The 27,103-nt window shown below is 36.4% G+C and overlaps 1 protein-coding gene across 1 annotated transcript; it reads left to right on the top strand.

The window, feature by feature from the left end:
* On the top strand, nt 1-26,830 carry vimar (visceral mesodermal armadillo-repeats). Its single transcript, XM_067118866.1, has 13 exons — nt 1-408; nt 2,738-2,833; nt 3,740-3,867; nt 5,262-5,391; nt 11,080-11,240; nt 11,478-11,595; nt 12,936-13,061; nt 13,276-13,422; nt 13,862-13,993; nt 15,127-15,293; nt 15,807-15,923; nt 19,313-19,694; nt 20,863-26,830. The coding sequence occupies exons 1-13, from the start codon at nt 405-407 to the stop codon at nt 20,976-20,978; spliced, it is 1,824 nt and encodes a 607-aa protein (XP_066974967.1). The 5' UTR covers nt 1-404; the 3' UTR covers nt 20,979-26,830.
* The last annotated feature ends 273 nt before the right edge of the window (nt 26,831-27,103 follow it).

Here is a 27,103-nt window from a genome sequence, read left to right as displayed (position 1 = left end):
GGGTAGGAGGGGACTGAGGAGGAATAGGAGGAGGAGAGGCGAGGAGGCCCGAGAAGGACGAGGCCGAGTAAAGGCGTGTCTTTGGAGGAAGGAAGCATCCCAAGATCTCTCTCTCTCTCTCTCTCTCCTCCCTCTCTCACACACAGACACATACACAACAGAGCCTCGGGGACCTGGGAATCTGCTGTCTCGCACTCCCTCTCTGTCTCTCTCGCTCACTCTCTCTCTCTCACTCACTCTCCCCTTTGGTGTGTGTCTCTGTCTCTCGGTTCGTCTGTGGCAAGAGACAAAGAACAGTTGGTGGGGGTTGTCATTGAACGCCCCTGCTGCTGCCGCCGGCCGCCCCTAAACCTTAACAACGCATTCCACGGTAGATTAGTCACGCCTAAACAGCTACAGCTACGATGGGTGAGTTGTTTAGGTTTAGACTCTTATGCCTATTAAATTAGGCCTCTTCTCCCGGGGCATAATGGTCCTGTTTGTTGCATTTGCTGGCCTCTCCTTCTAGGCCCGATAGGTCTGGCCTCGCTCAGTAGGGTGTTGACATATAGGGCTCCTAGGATTTTTTCGAGTGTCATTTGTTGTCATGTAACGTAAGACTCTGACCTGTTTTGCTGCCCGGGAATTGGTGCTTCTGGTTATTGCAGGCTGGGTTTTTTAGGCCTCGGTTTGGATTTGTCGTGTAGAACTGACGTAGTTTTTCCGCTTTTGAATTGATGCTTGTGGTTAATGAAGGCGGGATTTCAGCCCCTGGCTTTTACCGTTTTTCCACCGGAAATTGATGTTTCTGGTTATTGCAGGGTGATTTTTTAGGCCTCGGTTCTGGCCTGTTTTTCCCGCCGGGAATTGATGCTACTGGTTAATGCAGGCTGGTTTTTAGGCCTTGGGTTTCGATGGTCTGGGTGTGGGTGCGTAGGCGTTGCTGGCTGAATAGCTGAGGCAAAGGCTGATTAGGTGTGATATCTTTATGTGCAGGTTGGAATTTATTAAGCTTTATCTTGAAGGTTTACATTAACCTTGAATTTTGAACCGGCGAGCTGAGTTAAGGCCAGGCTAGGATGGCCGTAGGCTTTGCTTGTTTGTTTGTTAGGTTTTCTTGTCGAGAGAGGTAATTTTAATAATGAATGATAATTATAGCCTCACTAGGCTAACAGATGATGAATTTTTTGGGGAGGCATAGCCTATATAGGACAGCTTAGTTTAGTTCTAGAGGGTAGCCTAGGGCATGGCAACTTTCAGAATGTAGGTTAGCTAAAGCCTAAACTAGCCTGGACATACTAATTAGGTTTGAGTGATGCTGTATTTGGGTGTGACCTTGGCCTAGGCAATGGTTACCTTTGGTAAAAATAGAACAGCAAATTTTCACTAGTTTTCGATTTATCTTACCCTAGACAGTGACATTGCTAGATGCTAGCCCAGAGCAACTTGGGTGGGTTGGTTAAAAGTTACTTTGAAGTGTTTCAATGTAGATCATTCATTTCTGGATAGTTTTATATGTGATTTTTTATGAAAGTGATATTTCCATCAGAATGCTTGGTTAATCCTTGACACGCCCAGCCATGCCTAAAATAACTGCGACCCCGGTGGGATATCAAGGCTTTTGGTGGTGGCAAAAACTTGTGGAATGCGTGAATGCATCACAACCTAACCTAACCTAGTGCACCACACCCTCTGTGATTGAGGGAGCTGGCCCCTCCCAACTTAACCTGATGCAGGTCACCATAGATTGTAGGGAGATATAGAGGATGCATGCCAACAGAACTCCCTAACCTATGGTGTTGAGTCCTACTTCATGGTGGGTGGGGGCGGGTAGAGGGGCCACAACATGAGACATGGGATTACTTTAATCATAGAGAAACTATAATTGCTTGCTGGGGCTACTTTGGTTAATAGTCATACCCTGTGTCAGTGCCTCAATAAGGTATGGGCTAGCCCCTGAACCCCCAACCTCTACCCTAAAAGTATGGTTGTCCATTATTGTTAGCCACAGGATTGCAACAGGCTAACCTAATATGTATGACAGAAATGAATGTCAAATGTATCAAAATCACATCAGAAACTGTCAGGTAAAACCATATTTGATATTGAAAATTGTATAATTCCTACTTCCTAGACACCATGTTTAAAGTATTGCAATATAGCAACACTGGTCCAGAACGGTCTTTCTGAAATCACAGAACGTTCCCTTTGTATTGCTCTGGAAAACAAAACTCTGATTAAAGATTCTGTGTACATGACTTAACCAATCAAAAATTTCACAAAACTGAAATCATTTAGGCTAGCAAAAGAACGGAAGCAATCATATCTTTGGTTGAATTAAAAAATATGTAAGAGCTTCATCATTGGTTAATTATAAATGTCTTAATTATGAAAAAATGATAAAACTATAAACCCACCTAGCTGAAAGAACACTAAAGGAATCTTATAAGTGGTTTAGTCTGAGAAACATTCGTCACTGGTCTGTGATAACGAAGATAACTGTTAATAGAACTAAAAGACTAATACGAGAGCATGTGACAGCATATGTATACCAATGTTATATATGGTTCACTGTTTCTTCTGTTCAGTTTGTTAATATTCTTTTTGTTTGAAGCTAATTTAAAAAGTTATCAGCCAATTTTTCTTGATGCATTTGCATATGTACAGATGCATTTGCATATGTACAGATAGATATCGTTATTTTTATATTATTAGTGCCAGTAGTTAACATGACACTAACATGAAATGTAAATTACAGAGGAAATTACCGCGAGCTTGGAGAAGTTGCGCGTGTCCTCGGAAAACCCTACCCCTGAGCCATTGGACGAGCTTCTGGATCACATACATCAACAAGGTAAGTTTTCTAGTCTTACATGTTGACAGGAAAGGTGTTATGATTGTAACTTTTCAGTAGGTAGTTTCTTCAAAGAGTTTAATAGAGGTAATATTTATGTGGATGACTATTTGCTAATTTTTTTATATTGATTACTGTACAAAGTATATTATAAAATTTCACCTCAGTATTCCAGATGATGCCATGTGGCATTCATAAATTTAATAAGGCCGTGTGTTGTGCCCAAGCATTAAATTATGTGCAGTTAGACCTTGCATTGGAGTGAAGGTACTGGTGATGTTACTATGGTACACATCCTACTTTTTCTCCTATTGCTAGATTTTCCTGTTCTGAACTGTCATATGATTATTCTTGAGTGTAAACCTTAAAGGTCTGATAGGGTTTTTCATTTTAGCATTAAAAACTTCTTTTTTTTTTGGAAATGCACTTGATAACTCATGTTTTGAAGTTACAGAATTTGTGCTGAAGGTACAGCTCCCACAATATTGTTACGATTTTCCTAACGTGTAGATATTTACAAGGATAAGAACTGTTAAGTCCTTTTTATTTTGTGTACTGTTCAGTGGATACAGTGTATATGCTTTTTGTTTTGTGATTATTCCATGAAAAAGTCACAATTTATGAAATGAGTGGATGTCAGTGAGCCTACAATCAAGTCTCAGTTTTAGCCATTAATTCAGTGATTCACTGGAAGCAAAATCCGTGCTGGCATCTTCATGTATATGATACTTTGGAGAAATGCTTAAAATTGAAAGTACCTGCACTTTGTCTCTAGGTTAAATTAGTAAAAGAAATACTTCAGGGAATACATCTTGTTAATCACATCTGTTAGTCCTGTGCTGAATGGACAGATATTTTGTCAGTGTATTTTAAAATCTGAATTTAAATAATGATTTTATCCTCCAGATGATACAACAGAGGTTTGTGAAGGACTTGTCAATGGTGGGGTGCTGCCATTATTGGCTAGCGCCATCCAAAGCTCGTCAGAGGAGGCTCAAGCCAAGGGTGCAGAACTTGTGGCAGAACTCGCGAAGGTATTTACATGAATACAAATTTCTCTCTTATCTCTAAGGCCCAAAATGGTTTCATGTGTGTTGGTAATGAATCTGTTGTTTAATATGATAGCGCCTATACCATGAGCATATAAAATTTATCCTAAGTTTATTCTCTTACTTTTATTCTGTAGACCAGTGGTTCTCAGCTGGTGGTCCATGGACCACTAATGGTCAATACTGGCATTTTAAGGGGTCCACATGATGTTGTTGGTAATAAACTGGAGATTGGCACACACCTGTATATGTAGTGAGGTAAATTTTATCCAGATAAAGAAGTGACCCTTCATTTTGTTGTTATTATTCTCATTAAAAAAAATATAATGGAAATCAACAGGTTGTAATTCTAGTGTAAGAAGCATATTTCAATCCAGAATGTTAATTATCTGTACTTTACTTATCGTTACTCAAAACAGAATTGGTCCACAATATTTTTTTATTGGGCTGGTGGTCCATGACCCGAAACAAGTTGAGAACCACTGCCATAGATAAAGTTAAAGTTGTTAAAGGGTAAGCACATAACTTTTATGAAAGTGTAGGTTAAAACAATTATGGAAATATACTAGGAAGTAGAATTCAGTGAAATGCAACGTGGTTTGAATAGATATTCTTTTAACTTTTAGATAAAACATAACAGCCTGATGGTGTTGTCTGCAACAGAAAATTTTTGCTTTATATCAGGGGATTGTTGAGTTCTGAATGTATGAAAATGCTACTGCATTTTTAACAATTGTGCTAATTTTCAACAGTAAAGTGCTTTTTTGGTGTCTGATAACTTGATTTAAAACAGCTTTTTCCCCTTGCTTCATCTATACAAACAACTGAAAGAAATTTGTTTAGAATCAGAAATGTTTTTGTAAAAAAAATAAGTATTTTTAAATTGAATATACTGTATTTCATTTTATTTTTGTGTAGATGGTGTATATGTGGTTGAGTGTAATATCTTTCGTTACTTGTTACAGCTGAAAAATATATTGAACAAATCCCTCAAATAGAGGTTTAGATTAGTAGGTTTTTCAATACATTTTGAGTTTACATTACAGCGTTTGTAAATGCAAGAAAATACTATAGTCCATATAATTAAGTAGAAGTTCCATGTATGGATAGCAAAGCACATTAAATGCTTTGTGTTTTTTGTTTACGTTAATGTTCTGACATCACATTGGAAAGATGGTGCTCATATGCAATTTGCAGCTTACAGTAGATGGTTGTGTGTCAGTTATAATTAGTATCACAGTATATTTCTTAGCATATAACAATCCTAAAAATGTATAGAGTACCCTAGGTACATGTGCTTGCCCTTTAAATCCTCTGTCTATATTACTGGAACATGTCTGTTCGTTCAGTAGAGTTAAAACTGTACCCTTTCATTTTAGGTTGAAAGTTGCCGCGTAGGGTGTGTTACAAGTGGCCTTGTTCCAATACTAGTAGAGAAAATGGCCAGCACTACAACTGGTGTGGCGCTGCAAGCGTGCCGAGCTCTCGGCAACATTTGTTATGAACACGGTGGGTGGCCAAATTTCAGCTTCACTGAAAAGCTGTGCTTTGGCGCACGATCACATTAACATGCAAGGCCTCTTCTGTGGTTTGATATCACCTTTCGTAAGACTTGAGAGCATTTCAGTTGAAAATGAGTCCAATTCTACTGCATGCCTTTCCCCTCAATGCTGAGTTGTTTTGTTGGGTGTTAAAACCTGTACCATTGCATTTTCCTGGTCTTCCTGGAATTACGGAAGGATGTTTTTTCTGACAGAGGATGAGATTGTTTCACTAACTAGAGTAACCCCTTTTTAACATGAATTTGAGTTTCCCAGATATGATATCTAATCACTGTGTAGTTTTGAGTTTTATGCTTCATGTTTGTCACAGAAGGGATTTGACCATATTGCTGTTCTTGAAGTGCTTTTGATTGCACAAGGATTTCCTAAATTATAATTCAGTGCTCTGAACATAGTATAGCTGTATGGAGTACTGTTTCAGTTTCTTTCAAGGTATGGTCTCCGTAATGGTATAGGACAGCCTAACTGTTTTTTTAGTGAAAGGGCGGGGTTTCCAATGAATGTTTAGTTTAACTACCATAACTACAGTTTTTATAATAGAGGTTTTTTAAAGCAACTGGATATTTTTCAGTAGAACAAAATATTATTCATTAAGTGCTGAGAATAACAATGGCCATTAAGGACTTTGGTTTGAATATGCAAACCGCAGTCATGTCTTCATTATTACTGTCATCTTTGGTGTCTTGTACATTTTAGGCATTGACGAAATGACAGAAGATGGGTCTTTTTATTTTCTAAATGTTTTTACTTTGTTAAATGTAAATACTTCCTTCATGGCTTAATGTCAGCACTGTAAAACAAGGCTTAAAAGTATTAGATAGCAATGACTTCCAGTCATAACTGCCTTTTGACATGGACAGATCATTTCATTATTGACTGGTGCAGGCTTCCAAGAAGCCAGACACAGTACATTGTTGTCCTAGTTATGCTGCAGGTTTTGTGTCTTTAATGACTTATCAGAGAACAGCTTAATGTATGTTTTGTGTTTTGTACAGGATGTCGTGTTATGAAAAACAAAAGTACAGGCTAGGACTTGAATGGTATATAAATTTGACTACTAGTGGATAACATGGATCAAAGATGTCTTCTCTATCACCCTTTCTTGGTTTATGCTTACTCCTGAAACAATCCATTAAATCCTTGTATTGATGTTATTGGGAATATTTTTCTTTTCTCTGGCATCTTTTTGTCTATGGTGGTGGCATATTTAGTAGCAGTTTCAAAAGCTTGGAGTTTGTTATAGGAAGTAAATCTTCAGTTGCTTTTTTTTCAAATGAATGAGGACTATGCTGTGTATAATACAGTATTGTACAGTATATTTAAATGAAAACCTCTTTTTAAACAAAATTAATTCATTCTCACAAACCCATTGTATTCTACCCTGCATCCTTGGTCTCTGCGTGCCCAGACACTGTGAGTGTCTAACAGACAGAAAAGATAAATAGAAGTAGTCTTCTGGGGAAAAGAAAAGGATGAAGAGACATCACAAGAGAAGGTTCCAACTTGGGGTCTGCCATTAAAACCATCTTTCCATTTCTCTGTGGCTTCTCCAAATTTGCCTTCAGGATACCTTAAAGTGGTTCTGGGTGAGACTACAAATATGGCTCCACCACAGAATCTTCACCTGTTTTATAGTTAGGGTAACAGAAGTCCCCTCCAGGGAAGGTGAGCATTATTGTTGGAGCTGGGGAAGGATTGTTGAACTTAGCCTAGCAGGGTTGGGGTTGGGTAATAATGTATGCTGAAGGGCGGCTAACATCTGCTCTAGTAGGGATGCAAGCAGGTACTGGTGGCTGAGGTAGGTAGAACACCTGAGCTTGGACATACTATCCTATTCTTTGTATTTGCTACACAACAAATGTAGGTCCCTAACAAACCTAGTGTAAATATGCCATGGTTCAATAGACAATCCCTTAAAAAATGATGAAGTGAGAAAGCTCAAAACAGAAATACAGAACACTAGAAAAATGGAGTAAACTTGAAAAATAGAAGACAAATTGACTCTGAAATTATTTGAGAGGCAAAAATACAAAATAATGACCCCTGTTTGTGAACACTGGGAAAGCAAATACACCCACTGTATTATACAAAGAACTAAATATGAACTGATGAAGTAGTTAAGTAGTTCACTGCGGTCAGATAATTGACTTTTGAAAAGACACATTAACTACATGTAACCCAGGGATCCATTGCACATGAGCGGGGCACCTCTGTCCTTGATCTGTATGTTAAAAAAGACAGTGTCTGATGCACCCAAAGTCTGGGACTGTGGGCTCGTAAGCAATTGGTATGTGGGGAAACAGAAGTATTTCATAAATAAATACTGCTTTACGGCTTCAGCTTGTGAAATGTTTTGGTAGTTCCGGTCGTATTTCTCAAGTGACCAAAGTATTTTTAAAGATTTAATGGGCAAAAGTGATACACAGCAATGCAAATTTTTTAATGTTTGTTGTTAATCATGTACCTGTTAGTTTTTAGGTTTGTCGAAGAGCATAGCAACAAGGTCCTCATTTATTTGAGATTAGAATCATAAATGTAACTCTTTGACAACATTTTTCATTCAAAGTTTGTTACTGGATAAAGCTTCAATTGTAAATAAGTTATTTTCACTACACTGCATTTAATTTTAGATTATTATCAGGTGGAGTGTTCCTTATTCAGAGAAAAAATTGGATCATTTTGTGTCGTATTAGTCATTGCTTAATGAGTTTTTGGGATTATTTGAATAAATCACCCACATTGATGCTGAATAACTGTCATGTCTGGTTTGTTTGTTGGATTTATTCCTTTACTGTATTTACATGAATCGGGTGTTGATGCTTGAAAAGTATTACCAGAGCACTTGGAGAAGTTATGCGAGTAGAGAACTTGGGTTGTGATAAATGTGAATGTTTTGCTGTGGACAGGTGCTGTATGTGCTAGATAAACTTCTATCACTATCTGATGCTTAGAGGCACCTTAGATCACAATATTTGATCATAGTTTGGATGAGATACAGAAAGTTTCGAAAGGCTTCTTTAAATATGTGTTTTTTTGTTAGACTTCTTTGAGTGCTAGCATATTTCACAGTGTACTTAGCTGACATACCCATCGTTTTTGTTGTTACATATTACATGAACAATGCGTTATAGACATTTGTTACATATAATATGGGAACTGCTAATTTGCTCTGTGTTGTTCAATATTGTTCCTCCTCATTAATGGTAAGTTTCTCTTCTATTTCTTACAGGTTACTTATGGACTGTCTGCCTTATCATTCTGTGCCGTGTTGACCTTGCCAATATTCCTCAAGTATTTTCCTTTTTTTATGCTTAATACTTTTGGCACTGTAAAATATACCATGGTAGTTCTTCCCAGCTTGGTATTCTTATCTTGACATACCCAAGTTTTTTTTATGTTATTTACCTGCTTTTTCTTGTCTGATTGCGCTCATTCTCTCATTCTAGATATATGATGACTACTGTAGAATGTATTGACGCTGCTGCACTAGAATGCAAAGTAAACTCACTTCAGCTAACAGGCTCTGAATGAAAATAACATTAGACTTTAAATAGATAAGTTTCTAAACAACTGCAGACCCATGAATTACCAACTGTGGTTGGAGGTCACTTGATAGCAAACAGGTCATTCTAAAGTGATTAACACCAGGTAGGTGGTAGCTAGGATTACTGATTGGCAGGTGAACTATTTCATTGTGGGCTACTGTAGAGTATTCTTTAGTCTTTCAGTTTCTGGTAATATTGTGGTTACTATCCACATTTCACCTTTTTCATTTTATGTAAATATGCTGCATATAGCTTGGTGGGAACTCGACTATAAAATGCTTTTCAGTCAGAGAAGGAAAGGCTCAGTAGTTTTGAGAACATTAGATATTGAAGGTAATGCTACCGACAAGATAGACAAACTTAATGCAGTTCTTTGAGTGTGGAGGTTCGTGGTTGAAAGTTGAATAAGACTGCTGACTGATTAAAATGTAGTTCTTTTTTGAACCATGACAGTAGGGATGTGAGGAACCTTCTTCACTTTGGACTGTCTCTATCACCTAAAAGGTAATGGAATCCTTAACATCATGAGTTTATATCTTGTTAATTAGGTTCCACCTAAGGGAGACTGGGTTGGCCATGGATGCTACTTGTGCAGTCACTGTAGGTCTCAGTGTGATGGTTTAGTAGAGGGACATTGCCATTAGGGCATCCTCAACATTATTTGAGGGTGTTTGCAGTGTCCCTTTGACCCCTGGCTGCACCCACTCTTTAGCCTTTTACTTTACTGCCATTCTTGCTTCATAGTTTGCTATCCAACCTCTCTTAACTACTAATTCTTAGTGCAATTGTGGGATTTTGTCCTAGTTTCACCTCTACATCTAAGTACTTTATCTCTACTTTTCTGGATTGCTTGATCATACTGTCCAGCCATGCTAATTCCTTTTTTTCAAGCCCCGAATGGCAGGAAGTGCCCCAGTGCTTAGCTTTGTAGCCCAAATTCCCTGCTTCATTTATTCATTCATGACCATTTGATCATGCTGAAGTGACCAAGTTGCATGCACAACAGTTCTGTGGGAACCCTTTTCTTATGATGTTGTGTAAGATAGAGTTGATGTTTCTGTACATTGGCAATGTAGGTCTGGTCCACTAGTAATCATACTTTTAGATGCAGACTTGTGTCGTTGTCTCTGGTTACAGGGGAAAAAAAAAGGTTGTTTTGTTACAGTGTGTTTTGGACAAATAGGAAATGCAGCTTTCAGTATTGAAATGTTAACAGCAGCTAGATAATCATAGAGAAAATGCATCGCGTGAGGTTGCTTTTAAGGTCCAGCTGGGATAGCTCATGTCAGTAGCAGATGAAAGGCATTAACAAGAATTCCAGTGACTGATAAGAAATCATAGTGATCGTTAGTACCATTGTCTTCTATCAGTTGACATTAAAAATTCCTAGGCAACAGGGAAAAATTGGTTTTTTGACATATCAAGGGACGTTGAATATACATTGGATTTGTGGTTCTTTTGAACAAGTTATTTTTCCTTTTTTCAAGCAGTAGAGAATGATCTGTTCACTGAACATGTTGTCATACTTTTGAACATTCAGTGTAAGGTGTTTAATCACTGAATGACCTGTTGAAATCAAGTTGCTCTACCCCAACCAAACAGTTTGTTTAGGCTTACGGAAAACATTGATTTATGTGCAAAATTCCTTCAAAATTATAAGGCGGTGTAGCATATTTGAAAGGAGGTATCTGTTGTATTTTGATATTGTAGTATGTAATGTTATGAAACTTTAGTTGGGGTTCAGTTTCACAGTTTTGCCAGTTACATTGTAAATTGGAGAGAGAGACACCAGTGGTCCTCAAAAGAATGGAGGAGGTACTAGTGAAAAATTGAAATTGTTGACATTATACTACTGAGAGTTACAGTGCCTCAAGGTAGTTGGTATTGTATAGTGCACCTTATCACAAGCTATGCTGGATACCCTCATTCGCTCTCTGATTTGTCATTAGTATTTTGAACATTCAGCCTTGCATTTCTAGTTGCTGTATTAGCATAGTAAGATTGTGCATTTTTTATAGCCTTTTGTTGGGCAGTGCTCCTTCTTTTGTTAAAATTTTTAAATGTTTTCTTGACTACAGTTTATCTTCCAGATGGTGGTCGTGTGAGTGTGATGGAGTCTGGTGGGGCTGCACAGCTCCTTGGTCTTCTGCAGAGGGCTGCAAATCTTCCAAACTCACCTGACGACCACCAGTTGCGTCTTGTCTCCACAGGATTTCTACTGAATCTCCTAAACTCGTATGACACTATCCAGGTATGTAAGAAGTGTAACAGAAGTCTTGGGTGTCTTAAAGGCAGTTATGATATTTTGATTGTTTCATTTTTCCTTTTATAGCCTTTGATTGTTCAAAGGATACCTTGTAAACCATAATGTAAGTAGTTTACTTACTACTAGAATAATCTCAGAATAATGTATTACTTCCTTCTTATGGAGAATTGTTCCGTAACCTGTCTGAATCTTGTATTTTAAGTGGCACATTTTGTTTTTCAGGATCAGTCAATGGAAGCTGAACTGGTTGATGTCTTGTGCCAATATCTGGACAAGTTTGCTGAAGATGAAGACATTCCAACTCATGTCCTTCTATCCCTCACCTGCATGGCTGATACAGGTGAGTGTTTTATTGGAGAGACAACTTGAGTATCCTTTGATGAACAAGTTGAAGAGATCAAAAGGAATTGATGGAAAGTGAAAGTTGGAGAGTATTGCATCCAGGGCCTGAAGGGATGCTGCAAAGATCTTGAAGGATTGACTACAAAGCAACTTTTAAGGCACTGTAGGCGATGCTCTTTTACAATTTGCTTGATAAGACAACCTTCTTTAGGGCAGAGAAGGAGGCATGGGTCTCTTGATGTAGTGAAAGTGATATCTAAGTTGGGACATTGATTAACCCAATTTCGGTTCAGTGAAAGTGATATCCAAGTTAGGGCATTGATTAACCCATTTTCGGTTTGGCAGTGATGCATGTTGTGAAGCCAGTTGGGTAGACCAATAAATCAGTCTTCAGGTTTTAGGAAATAAATAAGCAAGGAGCTGTTTACAGAATATAGTGTCTCATATGTTACATTTTATGATAGTGTATAGCTTATGTATAATGTTTCTTTGTGCTGCCCTGGTTTTATTTGCATATGCATAGAGCAAAATGTTTTGATTACCCATTCACATTTGGCATCATTACATTTTTATGAAATGTGAATGAATAGATGATACTTTCTTAAAAGTAATGACTTGTTACTTTGGTTTTTCAATAAGTTGAGACATCTTTTGTCTCTGTGAGCTTAGTGATATCATCATTTTGTTTTGATTTACATGGTGGGTTTGTTTACTGCTGATATGCAGATTACTACTTTTATATAAAGTATTTTGATCACTCCATTCATTTGAAGAATTTTGTAGTAAATGATCCGCAAAAGTTGGAGAAGGAAAAAATTAAGACAGCTTTGGATGGCTGAGTTGAAATGAGAGGAAAAGGAACCTGAGACATATCTCAGGAAGCATCATTGTTGGTTGAAGGGTTGCTGCAAAGAATGCTTTGAGGTGTGCCACATTGTGCTGTTTGTAAGCAGTGTCTTTCCCAGGACAGGGTTGTGGCTGTAGCATTGTCTGTATATTACACTATAGAGAGTACTGTACTGGGGTTTTATGCAGTGTGCCATTAACCCCTAACTATAATTGATCCCTGTACTCACTTTCTCCTTACATGGTCAGCCTTAACCCTTACATTTTCCAATTATTGCCATGCGTAAGAATGCATTTTTTTATGAGTCAGGAAAGTTTCAAAATGGGATTGCTTAAAGCAATTCACAATGGTGATAGTAATAGTTCTTTAATAATAGCTAATTCCTGTCCTTAATTAGTACATTTTAGCAATTCTCAGTTATGATAGTCATAGTTGTTTAATAAGAGCTAATTCATGTCTTTAATTCATACATTTTTTTTTTTTTATTTTAGAGGTTGGGCGAGGATTAGTGGTGTCACGAGATATTACACCACAGTTGGTACGCGTCCTGAAGATAAATGAGTCTGCTGAGGTTACAGAGACTGCTTTAGAGCTTATTACTAATATTGCAGAAACAGGTGATTATGAGCACTTGTGTTCAGTTTTTCATCATTTGTCAATGATATTTGTACTCTGACACACAGTTGTGTTGGTTTGCAAGATTGCTTATCAGTTGATTTCATCTTATTCTGACTAGACAACATTCTAATATACTGTATTAGTAAGCAGAGGTTTATCCAACCAGTTATTTTTATAAAGTGGATTAGACAGCCAACTGTTTGTTATTTTCAGAATGTGTCAAGACTCAGGTAGCTAAAGGAGGAATCTGTGAGGCTGTTGTGGACGTAGTGAGGCGTCATCGTAACAGTCCGAGCTCTGACTTGTCCCCACCAATTATAAAGACTGCCACTGATCTTATTGTCCTCATTCTTGTTGGAGGTAAGTATTTTTTTATGCAGATATTTTTGGCTGTGATTATTGGTTTAAATAGCATTTCCACTTTTTTTTTTTTTTTTTTTTTTTAGCCTGTGAGTACCGACACGTTTGATAGTTTCTGTCAGGTAGGGGAAGATTCCCATATGTGTGGCATTAACATAGTTAAAGGTTTGAGCCACAGTCAAACCTGATGAAGCTTCATAACTAATGAGATTTATTCATTGATGTAAACTAGCAAATGAAATGATCTGTTCCTTAGCTACTGTTTCATAAGTGGCATAAATATGAGAAATATATGGTCATGTAAATGCTTCCACAAGCTAATGCTGTAGATATAACAAGTACAGTAATCTAAATGTTATACACGTTTATGAATATGGGATTAGATGTTACTTTCATAATAATTGACTTCTCATCATTATTCTTTCTTTTTTTTCAACAGATGAGAGTATGAACATCATCTATGACAGCGGCAATGGCCCCGTGTACAAAGAGTTAGTGGAATGGCTCACATCTGATTTAGAGGACTTGCAGATAGCTGGTGCTCTTGCTATGGGAAACTTTGCTAGAAGTGGTAAGTTGACTTGGAAATTAAGTTTCAAAAGGTGTTTATTTTTCATTCAACTTTGGTGAAAATAAGGAAGGAGTGTTTCCTAAGGTGCTATCTTCATTCACCAGTGGTAAAAATGAGGAAGCATATATACATTTTTGAACACTTATCAGATAGCAAAGCTTCATTCGCTATCATGCTCTAAATGTAGACATATGTGCTGCAGTTTGGAGGAAAACGAGACAATACTTAGAGAAAAAGGACAGTATTTTTAAAGTAAAGAATGAAAGGAACAAGAATATAATTGTCAAATTTCTTAAAATTATCTGACATACAGTAAGTATTTATGTACATACGAAAGAGCAAAATAACAAGAAGTATGTGAATTATGTGCACCTGGGCTGGGGACCAATAATTGGGCTAAAAGCTTTTCTGAATGTTCAACCTTGACAGGTTTTAATAGTAACAACATCAGATAGGAGTAAAGGAAAATCAGGGACAATATGGAGTAACAAAACAATCAGTAACCATGGTTAATATTACATTTTATAAAATCTTAATTTAATGTAAGTACAGTACATGAATATAAGTAATTAATCATTATACTGTATTACATAATGATAAAATAAATATACTGTAATGAGTTAGTAAGTAGAAATATATTTACGTCCATTCAATCAGCTCAGTATATTATGGATTTTGGATAAATCACTGTCTTTAGTCATTTTATTATGAATCCATATATTCCATTGTTATTATTTCCTGTGTTCATACAGTATACATTGTGTATTGCTGTACTGAACTGAGAAATAGTATATTACAGATTGTTGTTGGTGAGTCTGCACTAATGTTTACTGTAAACATGTGAGTGTAGTTTATGCTTGAATACTGTTGGGAACAATAGCTCCCCTTATATACATTAACACAGGTCCTCATATATCCAGGGCAGTTAGGGGTGTAAAAAAAGTTTTCATGGTATGTAAAAAAATTATGATAATTTTATTAGCAATATTTTCTCATCCTATTTTTACATGTACTAAATCAATTCTAATCATTCAGGCAGTCCACACTGGATTCTTGTCTCCACAAGTCTAGTTTCATCTACCATATTAAATGTTCAGCCTTTTTATACTTATAACGGTAATAACCTATTTCAGATGCTCACTGTATTCAGATGGTTGAAAGCGGAATCGCAGAAAAATTGCTCAAGGTTCTTTCAAGCCATAACTCTGGGGAAGGGGACATTCGACTACAGCATGCTCTGCTGTCTGCCCTTCGGAATCTCAGCATTGCCAGACAGAACAAACCTGAACTGGTGAAGCAGGTGAGTTTACCTTTGTTGCTTATCACTGGTTGATGGTTACATTAGTGAAGCTATTGAATGTGTATGGATGTAGGTGCGAGTAATTGATGGATATAAATGATTTAGCATTTCTTACAGATGCACTGAATCTTGTATTAAAAACTGTGGACTGAGGTGCATCCTCTGTCGCTTCAGTTAGGACTTTGCTTTTATAGAACTCTCTCTCTCTCTTTGGTGTAGCTAATCCAAACAATTATAAACATTCAACCAATCCTCCCTGTAACGGAAGGCTTAGTACTTCAGTGCATTCTTTGTAAATATACTAGTTTTTGAATTTTCATTTTGTTGTTATTGAATTATGAACCACCATTAAACGTTTATAAAGTCTTTGCTTCATACTTTTATATTTTCCGTGGAACAGTTTATTAGTTCCTTTACAACTTCTATCATAAATGTAGTTTCTGTAGTCGTGCATGTTTGTTTACATTTATCCATTTACTACATTTTTGCTCAGTGCAAATTTTTTCTTCAAAGGGTGTCCTGGAAGTACTGCTTCCCATGGCAACTGCAATAGAGACTTTCCCTGTGGTGTTTAAGCTTCTGGCAACTCTTCGTATGATCATCGATGGGCAAAGTGAAGCAGCAGTCAAGGTAAGACTTCAAATCCTTGAAACTCCAAGTGGTTCAATTTTGAGATTATTTTTAGCCTTAAGTTTTAAGAGGCAATATAAGCTAGAGGACCATATAGATTTATCATTAGATTTTAAGGAAATATTTCTTTTAAGGGTATCCGTCTGTAATGTGTACATCTCTGAATCATATTTGCTTTCAAAATTTATTTCAGCTAAGAATTTGGCTTCAAAGGGGAACTAGAGAAATATTGCTAGGATTGAAAAATATATGCTGACATGGTCATATTGAATACAGTGGTACCTCACTTTTTGAACGTTTCTTACATCGAACATTCCATTTTTCGACCGAAATTTTCGAAGAAATTTTCTGTCATTTGTAAAACAAATACTTGTACTTCGACCTGACCGATTGTCTTAGTTATACTTGTACTCGACATCCTACAAGACAAAGGCAATAACCCGCATGTTTTTTCCTTTACAGGTATGTACATAAAGCACAAGTATAATACATACAGTATTATAGTTTAATGATAACATATTCAACAAAATAAATAAAAGAATAAAGCATTTCACAATAAATTTTAACCTAAAACATGAACAAAATCATGTCACCACAATGACACACAGTTGACTTGAGATAGGAGGGAGCGTTTATACTGTTGAGGAGAGAAGGAGAAGAGACAGTAAAAATATTACTGTATGTACGTAAAAGCACTAGCAATTCACATCAAAAAATGAAAGAAGGGAATTTCACAATAAATTTAACATAACTTTACAATATAAAAACAATCAAATGCAATAACATAACAATAAAAAATCGAAAGGCTCTTACTTGAGTGTTTGTGACTGTGCTGAGTGAGACAGTAGAAAGGAGAGGGAGGAAACGGTGGCGAGTTATTGGGTGGGAGACTTCCCAGCTCTAGTACTATGTTTTGCCCGTTTGCTTTCATTTATACTCGATTCGCCTGAATCACTTCTTTCTTACGGTAAAACACCTATCGAGTGACACTAGCATTTTACGATTTTTTAGCACTAATAACAACTCGTCCCCGCATCATGAAACACGTGCTTATGTGCACCTTGGATTGTTTGTCTAAATGACTTCCTTGTGAAAGTTATTTGATCTCTTTCCTTTTCTTACTTGCATTCTTTACTTATTACTTACTTGTTTGCAAAATCCTCATGTGTATTGGATTTCATACACACGTGAGGGATTGTTTTCACATTGCTGGATGCTTATCTCTCTCTCTCTCTCTCTCTCTCTCTCTCTCTCTCTCTCTCTCTCTCTCTCTCTCTCTCTCTCTCTCTCTCTCTCTCTCATACACTTACACAGACACACAATCAGACACACACACACACACACTATTGATTCCTTTGATTAACCTTGCAAAATGTGAATGAAATTTATTTTGTTACCAACCTTTGCTGTCTCTCCTCCCTCAATCCCGGCCAGCCGCGCGCCATTTTCACCAAACAGTTTGTAAATCAGATTTTTAGCTAGTACACAGAAACAAAATTTTTCTAAAATTTCACTTCATATACTCTCTTAATTTAGCTTTTAATAAACACATTAATAATAGAAAAATTTTAAAATGGGGACTTTTTGGGTGGGCTGGAACGAATTATCCTGAGTGCCTTTATTTCTTATGGGGAAATCTGTTTCGTATATTGAACAGTACATTTTGACCAGCCTTCTTGAATGGATTAAGTTCGAAGTCTGAGGTACTACTGTACAAACCTGTTGATTTCATAAATCCAGTACACTTATTCAAAGGTTACAGACCTAAAGAAACAAAGTACAGTTCATACCTGCAATGTTCTATGCCCTTCATGGATTATCATTGTTAGTACATTTTGTTCTTACTTCTCAGTAATTTAATGTGAGACCTGGAATTTTGAGTCATTTGCCTTTTGTTTTTGTATGGCTAGCAGCTGGCATTTTCGTGATGAATAGTCTGCTGCCCCCTCTGTTCCTTGCGCTCTGCAGTTTTTCCTCACTTTGCCATATGTTACGTAGTTCTAGCTTAGTGTTTTGCTCTTACCGATTGTTATGGGTTGCGAGTGTAACTTTTAACCGTGTGGTGTTCTAAGGGTTTAATGTTTGCTCAGTTACATTTACTTCCTGTTTGCCTCAACCTCAGTAAAGGTTCCCTTTGGCTAATTATGTGTTTTTGTACTCAAAATTTAGAGTTATTGCACTTCCTGGTAAGTGATTCATTATGCGTTCATTATGCCTCAGTACACGTGTGGTTAATGACAGCAAGTCCTGTAGTATGTTTATGTCATCATTAGAGGAGAATCCCTTTTTACAGTGCTCTTCGTGTAGAGGCAGCATTGTTGGCTTGAATTAAAGTGATTTGTGCAAGTATTGGCACCTCATTCAGTGGTGCATGTTTGCTCAGTGGCATGCCTGCTGGCAAGTCATCAGATTTGTCTCGTTGCACCTTAATCAAGTTTCCTTCAGTGAAGGTTCCACCTCCCCACCTTAAGGGCTACACTCCCTTGAAGTTGGCCTACTCCATTCTGAGCACTGATTTTCTTTTTCCCATGGTATTTCTTGCCTCTACAAATGTTTACCTCTCCTGAGTCTCCCTTGTAGGCATCATCATACCTACATGTTTGCTGCACCGGCTGCTTCTGCGTTTGTGTCACCCATTCGTGGAGCTGTCAACAACAAAGGTGTTGCTAGGTAGAACAAGCAGCAGTCTTTTCACTGTGGCCTCGTGTTATTTCTCATGGACAGATAGTGCCATTGTCAACAGACTTGTTGCTACCACCAAGTGTGTTTCCTGTCGGCTAGTGGTATTCCTTGCTGTGGCTGGAAATTTTTATGTTTGAGCTCACCATAGATAGAGTACAGAAGTAATATACATTATATGTCAGACAGCAGTTATTTATAGTCAGCATCATAGGAAGAAACTAAACATCTGGAATTGTCTGAATGTTGAAAATGATGAGTAAAGTGATGTAAATGGTATATTTTATAATTCATTTTCTTTTCACTGTCCTGAGTGCTGAATGTGCCTCAGTGCTTGGCTCGACAGCTGGAATTACATACAGTGCTGAATGTGCCTCAGTGCTTGGCTCGACAGCTGGAATTACATAAGTCAAATCAAACCAGATTATTACTGTTGGTATTAGCTAGTTTCATTATTCATAACATAATGCTCTCCTCCCTTCCCTGCTCTATTCATGGTTCAGATGGCAGGGCATGGTCTTGGTATACACATAAGGCTTTTCTTCTCAGGATTTAGCAAGTTGGTGCAGCTAGGAGAGCTTTTACATGGACTGTATGAAAAAGTTGTTTTAATTTGTGAAAACACATTTTTAAGTAGCAGTTTTTTTTTATTAATTTGCATCATATTGCGAATGTAAAATGGATAATAAAAAGATATACCTTTTGTCTAGGTTGGCAAGGACAGCAAAGTAGTGACCCGACTTGTCAATTGGTGTTACACTAAGGATCATCCAGGAGTGCAGGGCGAGTCGAGTCGTTTACTGGCCTGGACAATCAAAAACTGTGAGGGGGATGAAGAAGTCATCAAGAGTCTGGTATCATCTGGATGCGTTGCTCCTCTAGTGCTGATGCTGGGCTCAGAGCATGCAGTGATGGTGAACGAAGCTGCTTTGGCTCTTGTGCTAGCGTTTGCCAAAGATGTCCAGAAAGAGATGGTTGAAAATACAAAATTAGTTGAAGTCCTTACATTTGTTCTGGGTAACCCCAGTCCATATCTTCCAGTGGAGATTGTAGTCAATATCTTGTCAATGATGACTGCCTTGTCAGCAGATGGTAAGTAGAGCAACTGTTGTTATTATTTTCGTGTTTTCCAGGCAGCATAAAAGCAATATGAAGTTTATTACCTGTATAAAAGACCTTTAAATTATGAATATTTTCTTTACCAGAAACCCATTAGTGTACTGACAATTAGCCCAATTTTATGGCAATAAGATCCCATGTACTTTAGTCCTTGTTAAAGAGAAAATGCTGAAGGAAAACTGTAGAAAAAGTAGAACTGTATGCTATAACATCAGCAGTTCAGATTATTAAATTTCAGCTCTTGTGAATGTGGGTGTTAAAGAGAAGGAAGATTCCAGTTTAGCCCCCTAAAGTTGCATCTACCACAGGCATTCCCATTAGCGATTATTCAACATTTCTTGAACCCATTATTAAATAAAAGGCAGGCTTTATGGGATAATTAATATCTTAAAATCAGATGGAACAATTAACATATCTAGCTGGCCTGCGGTCTTCTTTATACCAAAAAGAGTACCACCTTGAAATAATCTTCTCTCGCCTTTAAAATGTTCACTCTTGTATGACCCACATATACAAAGGATGTAGGTCAGCAGTAAAATTCCAGTATATTAGTAAATGCCAAGTTTGGGAGACACGTCATTTGAGTAATGTTCTGTATAACTAATCATTTAATTTTTAATGAGCAATTAAATAAAATCTAATTTTTATTCTCAAGTGCAAATTTTAGGGTAGAATTTTTGTCAGTGGTTATGTTGAACTACATAGTACACAAATAATTTTTGATAATTAAATTTCCCTTTGTTTTGAACATAATATTTTAAAGTTATTTGCCTTGGGGCCTTTGCATCAACAGTGCATCCCTATATTTCTATTTCTGGAGGCAGAAATACCAACTGGTATGTTCAGTCTTTAGTTGTTATATATTGTAAAGTATGTGACATGCTATTTGGAAACTAAGTATTGTGTTGGCAGTACACCAATTAATAGATTATTAACTTTCAACAGTCTATCCATTCTCGGTTAAACAAACCAAGAAGGACTGGTTATTTTGTTACAAGTAATCAATCAGTCAGTTGTCGTAGACTTTATTTTATATTACTGAGAGAATGTCATTTAACATGGAGCTTTTCATTCCAGTTGTCATAGACTTTATTTTATATTACTGAGAGAATGTCATTTAACATGGAGCTTTTCATTCCAGAACCTACTTTTGAACTTCTGAAGACAGAACAACTAAAGGAAGCCGTGGAGAAGTATTCAGAGCATGAGAATGAGCAAATAAAGAGCTTGGCTACGGCTCTGAAGGAAAAGATGTAGTTGTTGTGAAGAGGAGCATTTTTTGGTTGGTTTGACATTCCTGCAGAGGACTATGTGACAGAAGCTCTGTGAAAGTTTGTGCCTTGCTCTTTATGTTGGGGGTAAAGAGAGTGGTAGTCATGTGTTCTTGGAAAAGGCAGTGAAAGCCCTGGAGTAATCAAAATTCAAGAACAGCATTGCAACCTTCAAAGTACCAGTTTTAGATGATCTGTGAAAAGAGCCCCCAGACCACCTACCACTCTCTAAGGGCCATACGAACCAAGCTGAAGTCCACTGTGCGAGTGGTACCACTTGATTGAGTCATCCTGTGGCTTCCGACTTATTCCACAGGATGGGCCAGTCCTCTTCTTAAACAGGCTTGTGTACCTTCCTCTTCATGAAGTTCATATGTGACCAATAAAATCAGTGTAAGTTAACAAACAATGAAATAACAGCAGGAACGTAAAATGACTACAGTAGCCAAATATAATATAATATTGAGGTTGTAAATGTCACCCAAGTTTATTCATTGGACTTTGGTTTTATTACACACATCGGAATTGTGCATATCCATTGAAAGTTAAATGCTAGTTAACGAGCTAAAATGCAAAGCTTAATGAGAGTCTGTAAATACACACAGTCGCTTATTTCCCTAAGCCTGCACATGAGCATGTTTTCTACTTCTGGCTTTTGGCAATGTAAAGCAGTTGAAGGGCTTTAGCAAATGCTTAATTTTTTTTATATAGTTTCTATCGTTTCCATTTTTCACACAGCTTCTTATGAGAATGATGTTTGTGGACTAATAAGCCAAATCTAGCTGTAGATTAGGGGAGTTGTTGTCATTGGCTTCTGTTGCATTCCATAGTAATTGATAAAAAGTTGGGTAGCAGGTAAAATTCATTGGAGTGCACTGATCATATTTGATATGTTTATTCCCTTTTACTATAAGTGATATATATATATTTTCTAAGAAAGTATTCTTACTTGTATTACTGTAAACACTTTGCTTGTACATACCCATCACTGATTACTTGGTATACTGTAGTTTCTGAAGCACATGAATTGAGGTGGAAGGATTCGTTTGCCCACATCACGTACTTAATAAACGATGCAAGTAATCTTACGACGTTTTCCATAGATTACATAGTAATACATCGATAATGAATATTGAGATAGCAAATTAAATATTTATATATAGACCCTTGGCAGTGATGTAGTTCAAATAATCACGTACAGGATCTAAATCCTGGTTTGTACCTCCTTACCTATAACAGCGACACCTTGTTGCTGTTTCTTTCAATTGTGATATAATGTTATGTCAGCGTCTGTGTGTTGTTATTGGCCTAGTGAAAATTATAAAAATTTTAGGTGTTAAATTTAATCAAAATATTCATTGATTGTATGTATACAATTTTGTATATGTACAGTGTGTGTAAAAGACAAATACAGTGTACTGTATACATTTGATTAATATGCAAAGATCTATATGCAAAGTATTTTATGTTGCATTCACACAGATGTTTCTTGATTTAATTAGAGATTGTGTATTCAGAAATCTTACAGTTTTAATCAAAGCTTATCGAATGAGCACTGACAATTGTGATAATTTAGCCTTAGGAGTTGTTTTGGTTCAAAATGATTTTCTTTCCATAAATCCAGAAGAAAGGTTAAGGCTTCTTCAGTTTATGTATGTGTGCCTGTGACCTACGGCTGGTGTGGTATGGACTTAAGGAAGTGGTACTCTATTGCATTTCGACTGATGTCCTTGGCAGTCTTGTAACATTTCAGCAGTTTCTCCAGATCTTTTCAGTTAAGTCTCAAGTAAACAATTGGTTGTCTAAAGTTTTTTTTTTTTTGTTTTTTTTGCATTTAATGTAACTCGTCTCTTGGGACGGACAGGGTTTGTGGTGTAGCTGTTGAAATTTTTTGTCATCCATTAGATACACTAATTGGATTTAAGGAACACTTCTCTGTTATTAGTTGTGCCTGAAGTTGCAATTGCCCACAAGGAGGGCATTGAATTTTGATACAGATATTGTTATTATTAGTTGGTAAATTCAAGTTAATATATAATGCCAGATTAGAAATGTTAACATAATGAAATATTTGTTTATTTTTGAGACACTCTTATTGGAAGTTAACTTCAGAACTTTTACTTTGCATAATGCCTTGCATTCTTTTAATTATAAGATGCTGATATATGTCTTATAAGTAGTTTTGCCATATCCTTTACTAATACTGTACTACTCTGTTGTGTTTTGGCATAGGGAGGCTAAAAATAATAATCTGTACCTTTTATTTGTTTCTTGTTTTGGGGGCATAAATTGCTCAGTGCATTTGATGTTGATTTATATACTGTCTTAGTTATTCAGGCATTAAGTTTATTTTAAATGGTTGTCTTATTATTTTGGTAATGAAGGGTTCCATTTTTTTACTGGATTGTCTTTGTTTTTCTTTAAAAATTATTTTTGTTAAAGAAAGCTGTTGTTGTACCTGTGGGCATGCATATGATGCTTTCATCTTAATATATTCGTATTTTAAACAGGCTCCGTTATGTCGGTTCTGAGTGCATAATTAGTTTGATTTTATTGTGAAAGCTTTTGAAAATTATTAACAGGTATCGGGTGCCTTGACAAGTCTTTTCTTAACTTTATCAACAGAATTGAAGTAGGTTCAGATTAGTTTTCACAATAGCCTTCTGGGTCACGTAGGCTTTGGTAGAAGTATTAGAATTTGAGTCTTGGTCATTTTATTTAAAGTTAGCAGTGGTTTCTTCTTAGGTTGTTACTCTATTTTTATACATATCTTTTGATAAAGTATAAACCATATAATCTCTTCCAGTTTATTTTCTTTTGATAAAGAGTAAACCATATAATCTCTTAGTTTGTTTTCTTTTAGGGATTTTTTTTTTTTTTTTTTTTGCGTTGGGGGGATGTAGGTGTATGCGAGTGCCTGGATCTCCCTAAAACCCAGTTTCTTTAAGATTTCACTTGAGTAGATATTATAGGATTAGGTATGCATGTAAGCCTATTACTGTACTTACCTTAATTTTATTTGTCCAACACATGCTTAATGCGATATTTGGATATATTCTTGCATGTTTTCAGTGCTTCTGCATGTGGCAGTTACTAGAATAAAGAATAACAAAATCTGAATTATTAAGATTTATCATGATTTGCACCTGGTTACAACAGGGTACAGCACATTGGTAGCTTTTATCATTCAAATCTTTTCGTCGTTTGCAGATGGGTGCTTGGTAGCTATTAAGAGTCAGTGGATGAAACTGGTACCTTCCTTTATTCTTGTATGAAAATTTTGTTCTCATGCTGACATGGCAGTTTTGGATAATTGTGCTTATTTCATCCTTCCAGTTGTCTCCAGTATATTATTGTGCGACATAGAAATGATGTTGCAGTTCATTTTAATGTTATCCACTAATTTGCTCTAATGTTATTAAGTTTTTCATATCTGCAGAAAGTAGTTTAGGTGTATCTTCTGGCAGTGATTTTTTATTCTTTGTCAAATCCCGGTGAAGGTTATTCAGCCTCAAAAATGCGTGACTATCCTCAAATGATTTATGAGGCTCTTAAGGTATGATTACGTATTAGGTTAAAAGATTGTTTCTTTCTATGTAATTGCCACAACATTCTTCCAGTGACAATCTTCCAGAAGTTATTTAAAATTTTATTAAAGTGCATAATTGTATGTTGCTGTTCTAGTTGACATGTCTTTGGGATAGATTCAGCATGGTAGATTGCTTTCAGGTAGCACTGATATATTGGCGCGATTGATCACAGTCGCTTTCTTCTGTGACTTTTGTTTTGTTTCAGATTAGGTAATTCTACTTTTGTAAAAGACATTCCTTTCTTCATTGTACTTGAATCTCTATAATTCGCTGCAGTATTTGAAACATCCTATCAGAATAGTGAAGACTTAGGTGCATTCAACTGGAGTGTAAATAATGAAAATACTGGACAGTTGTAATACTTTAGAGGAGCTGATTGGCTTCAGTAAACAACCTGGTCAAAACACCTGGGGATTTATAATTTTGAGCAGATTTAAAACACCAACCTTTCAAATACAGTGCCTGAGAATTCATCAGCATTGCAGAATTGTTCACAGCCAGAAAAATGAGCTGACATATTCAATACCTAGATTAAACAAGAGTCCTTGCCCATGGACATACTTTTGCCAAGCCTCTTTGTTAAAAAAATCAGTAAATAATATACAGGTGTTGCACCACAATAAATTTGTTTTCTCCAGCACTCCTCCATTTTTAAAGACTAGCAGATCTCCAGTTGAACAGTAATGGGCAAGATGGTTTCTGCAACAAAGGTATCCATCGGGAGTTGAGTATCAGGAAACTCAATGAGTCTTTTCACACACAAGCATTGAAATCTGTACTTCAGACATCCTGGTAACACAGACTCTGGTGACAAGATAACCTTCATCCAGCCTCACTGGAGGAGGAGGTAATGCTTTAATTTGATTAGATTGGCTCTTGCACAGTTTTATAAGATTTTTTTTAAGTGGATGTATGTGTATTAGCAAAATGCTGCGATTGTGTTTATACAGCAGAATGCTGGTTTTTTGTGGGTTATGAACCCATTATTGGTATTGTAATGATTTATGTTATTTCATTTCATCTTTATTTCTATGTATTGAAATGAGCATGCTACATTCTAACAATGTAAAGTATTGTAAGTATTTCTTTTACTTTTAGGCTGTCCAAAGTTTTGTATTGTTAGCCAAGTCAGACAGAATGAAAATGACGGAGTACGTTAAGTTTTACTAGCAGCCGTACTTGTACGTGTTAGATGTCTAAGGATGTGCACCACACTTGAGTTAAATTCCACCGGGGGTAGACGTATTGGATTTAGAATCTGCAGTATAGCTTGTTGCTCATCCAGAGTTAATCTAGAAAACCCCCTGTCGATGTACCAAATGCCATAAGAAGGCGAGATTGTATCCAATTCCTTTTAGACAAGAGCAAAAGGTAGAGGCTTTTATCCTCTTGTAGGATGTATGTGATAATAGTTTCTAGTGATAAGCAATGAGAGAAGGAATTTGTTATCAGGAGAAAGATCGTTGACATATCATGACATGGAACTCTCATTTTTCAGTGATGACAGATTATACTGGAACCAAAGTATTTATATATATATCTATATCTATATAAAAGAGGCACTTGTCTTTCATTTAGGCATTAGAGCAATGTTTTACCAAAGTTGAGAGTATAGAAATTTACTATTTTTCTTATTACTAATGAAACTACTCTGACATGTGAGAACAGACTTATAAATGGGCAATGCATTTATTCATTGAAACTCAACATTGTATAACAGTGAATGTATGTTGATCTACACTAGTATGTAACTGATGGACAGCTGTTATTAATGTTAGTAGTTGGCAACTAACAGGTGCTTTATGTTGCTGCTTACTTTATTTGAAGCTTTCTAGAGCATTAATATGGAATGAGTTCATCTTTTGTCTTGCATTATAGTTAAGAATTCTGTTAAATTTCAAGCTGCAAAAGCAAAGGGTGGCATATGTGAAATAACGGTATTTGTGACTTTGAAACACAAGCAACATTGAGTAAGGCTTCTGCAAATTTTGCTTGAATAAGAAAATAGCCTTTGCAGATACTTTAATCTCAACAAGATAGCACCATTTTATTGACATTCAATTCAGTGTATCTCTTTGGACTTGATATAATTTTATCGTTTGGTGGAAAGTACATTACTAAAGCTACCAGTGACACGAGATACTCTCTTGCTTATAGCAGTGTTTTCATCAATATTGTATTCGTTTTACCATTGTTATTGATATTACCTACAACATCAAATGGGCCTTACACCTTTTAATAGTTGTTATCTCTCAGACCATTCTTGTAAATTAAGATAGTACTGTACACGATTTGTGGGTAGAGTTGTTCATTGCAAAGTTTATATTAAAAGAAAATCTTTTCATTTACATAGGTTTTAAAAGAATTGATGTCAGAGTCTATTATTGTAAAAAATAAAAAAAAAAAAGAGGATAGGGGATAAGTTTAGATTTATTTTGTCTAAGGCAAGATGAACATTAACTCGTAACCCATGGAGTGCTAAATAGTCCTTTGCAATTCCATCGCCTGGTATGCAAAAAAA

The sequence above is a fragment of the Macrobrachium rosenbergii genome, chromosome 16 (assembly GCF_040412425.1).
Source record: "Macrobrachium rosenbergii isolate ZJJX-2024 chromosome 16, ASM4041242v1, whole genome shotgun sequence".
Classification (NCBI taxonomy): Eukaryota; Metazoa; Arthropoda; class Malacostraca; order Decapoda; family Palaemonidae; genus Macrobrachium; species Macrobrachium rosenbergii.
Note: the sequence above shows the minus strand (reverse complement) of the source record. Positions and strands in the feature narration are given on the sequence as shown.

What these genes read in the sequence shown, in the direction of transcription:
- vimar (XM_067118866.1), top strand. An exon ending in CAACATTTGTTATGAACACG is followed by an intron (nt 5,392 to 11,079) that starts GTGGGTGGCCAA and finishes TTTATCTTCCAG; the next exon opens with ATGGTGGTCGTGTGAGTGTG. An exon ending in TGTCCTCATTCTTGTTGGAG is followed by an intron (nt 13,423 to 13,861) that starts GTAAGTATTTTT and finishes TTTTTTCAACAG; the next exon opens with ATGAGAGTATGAACATCATC.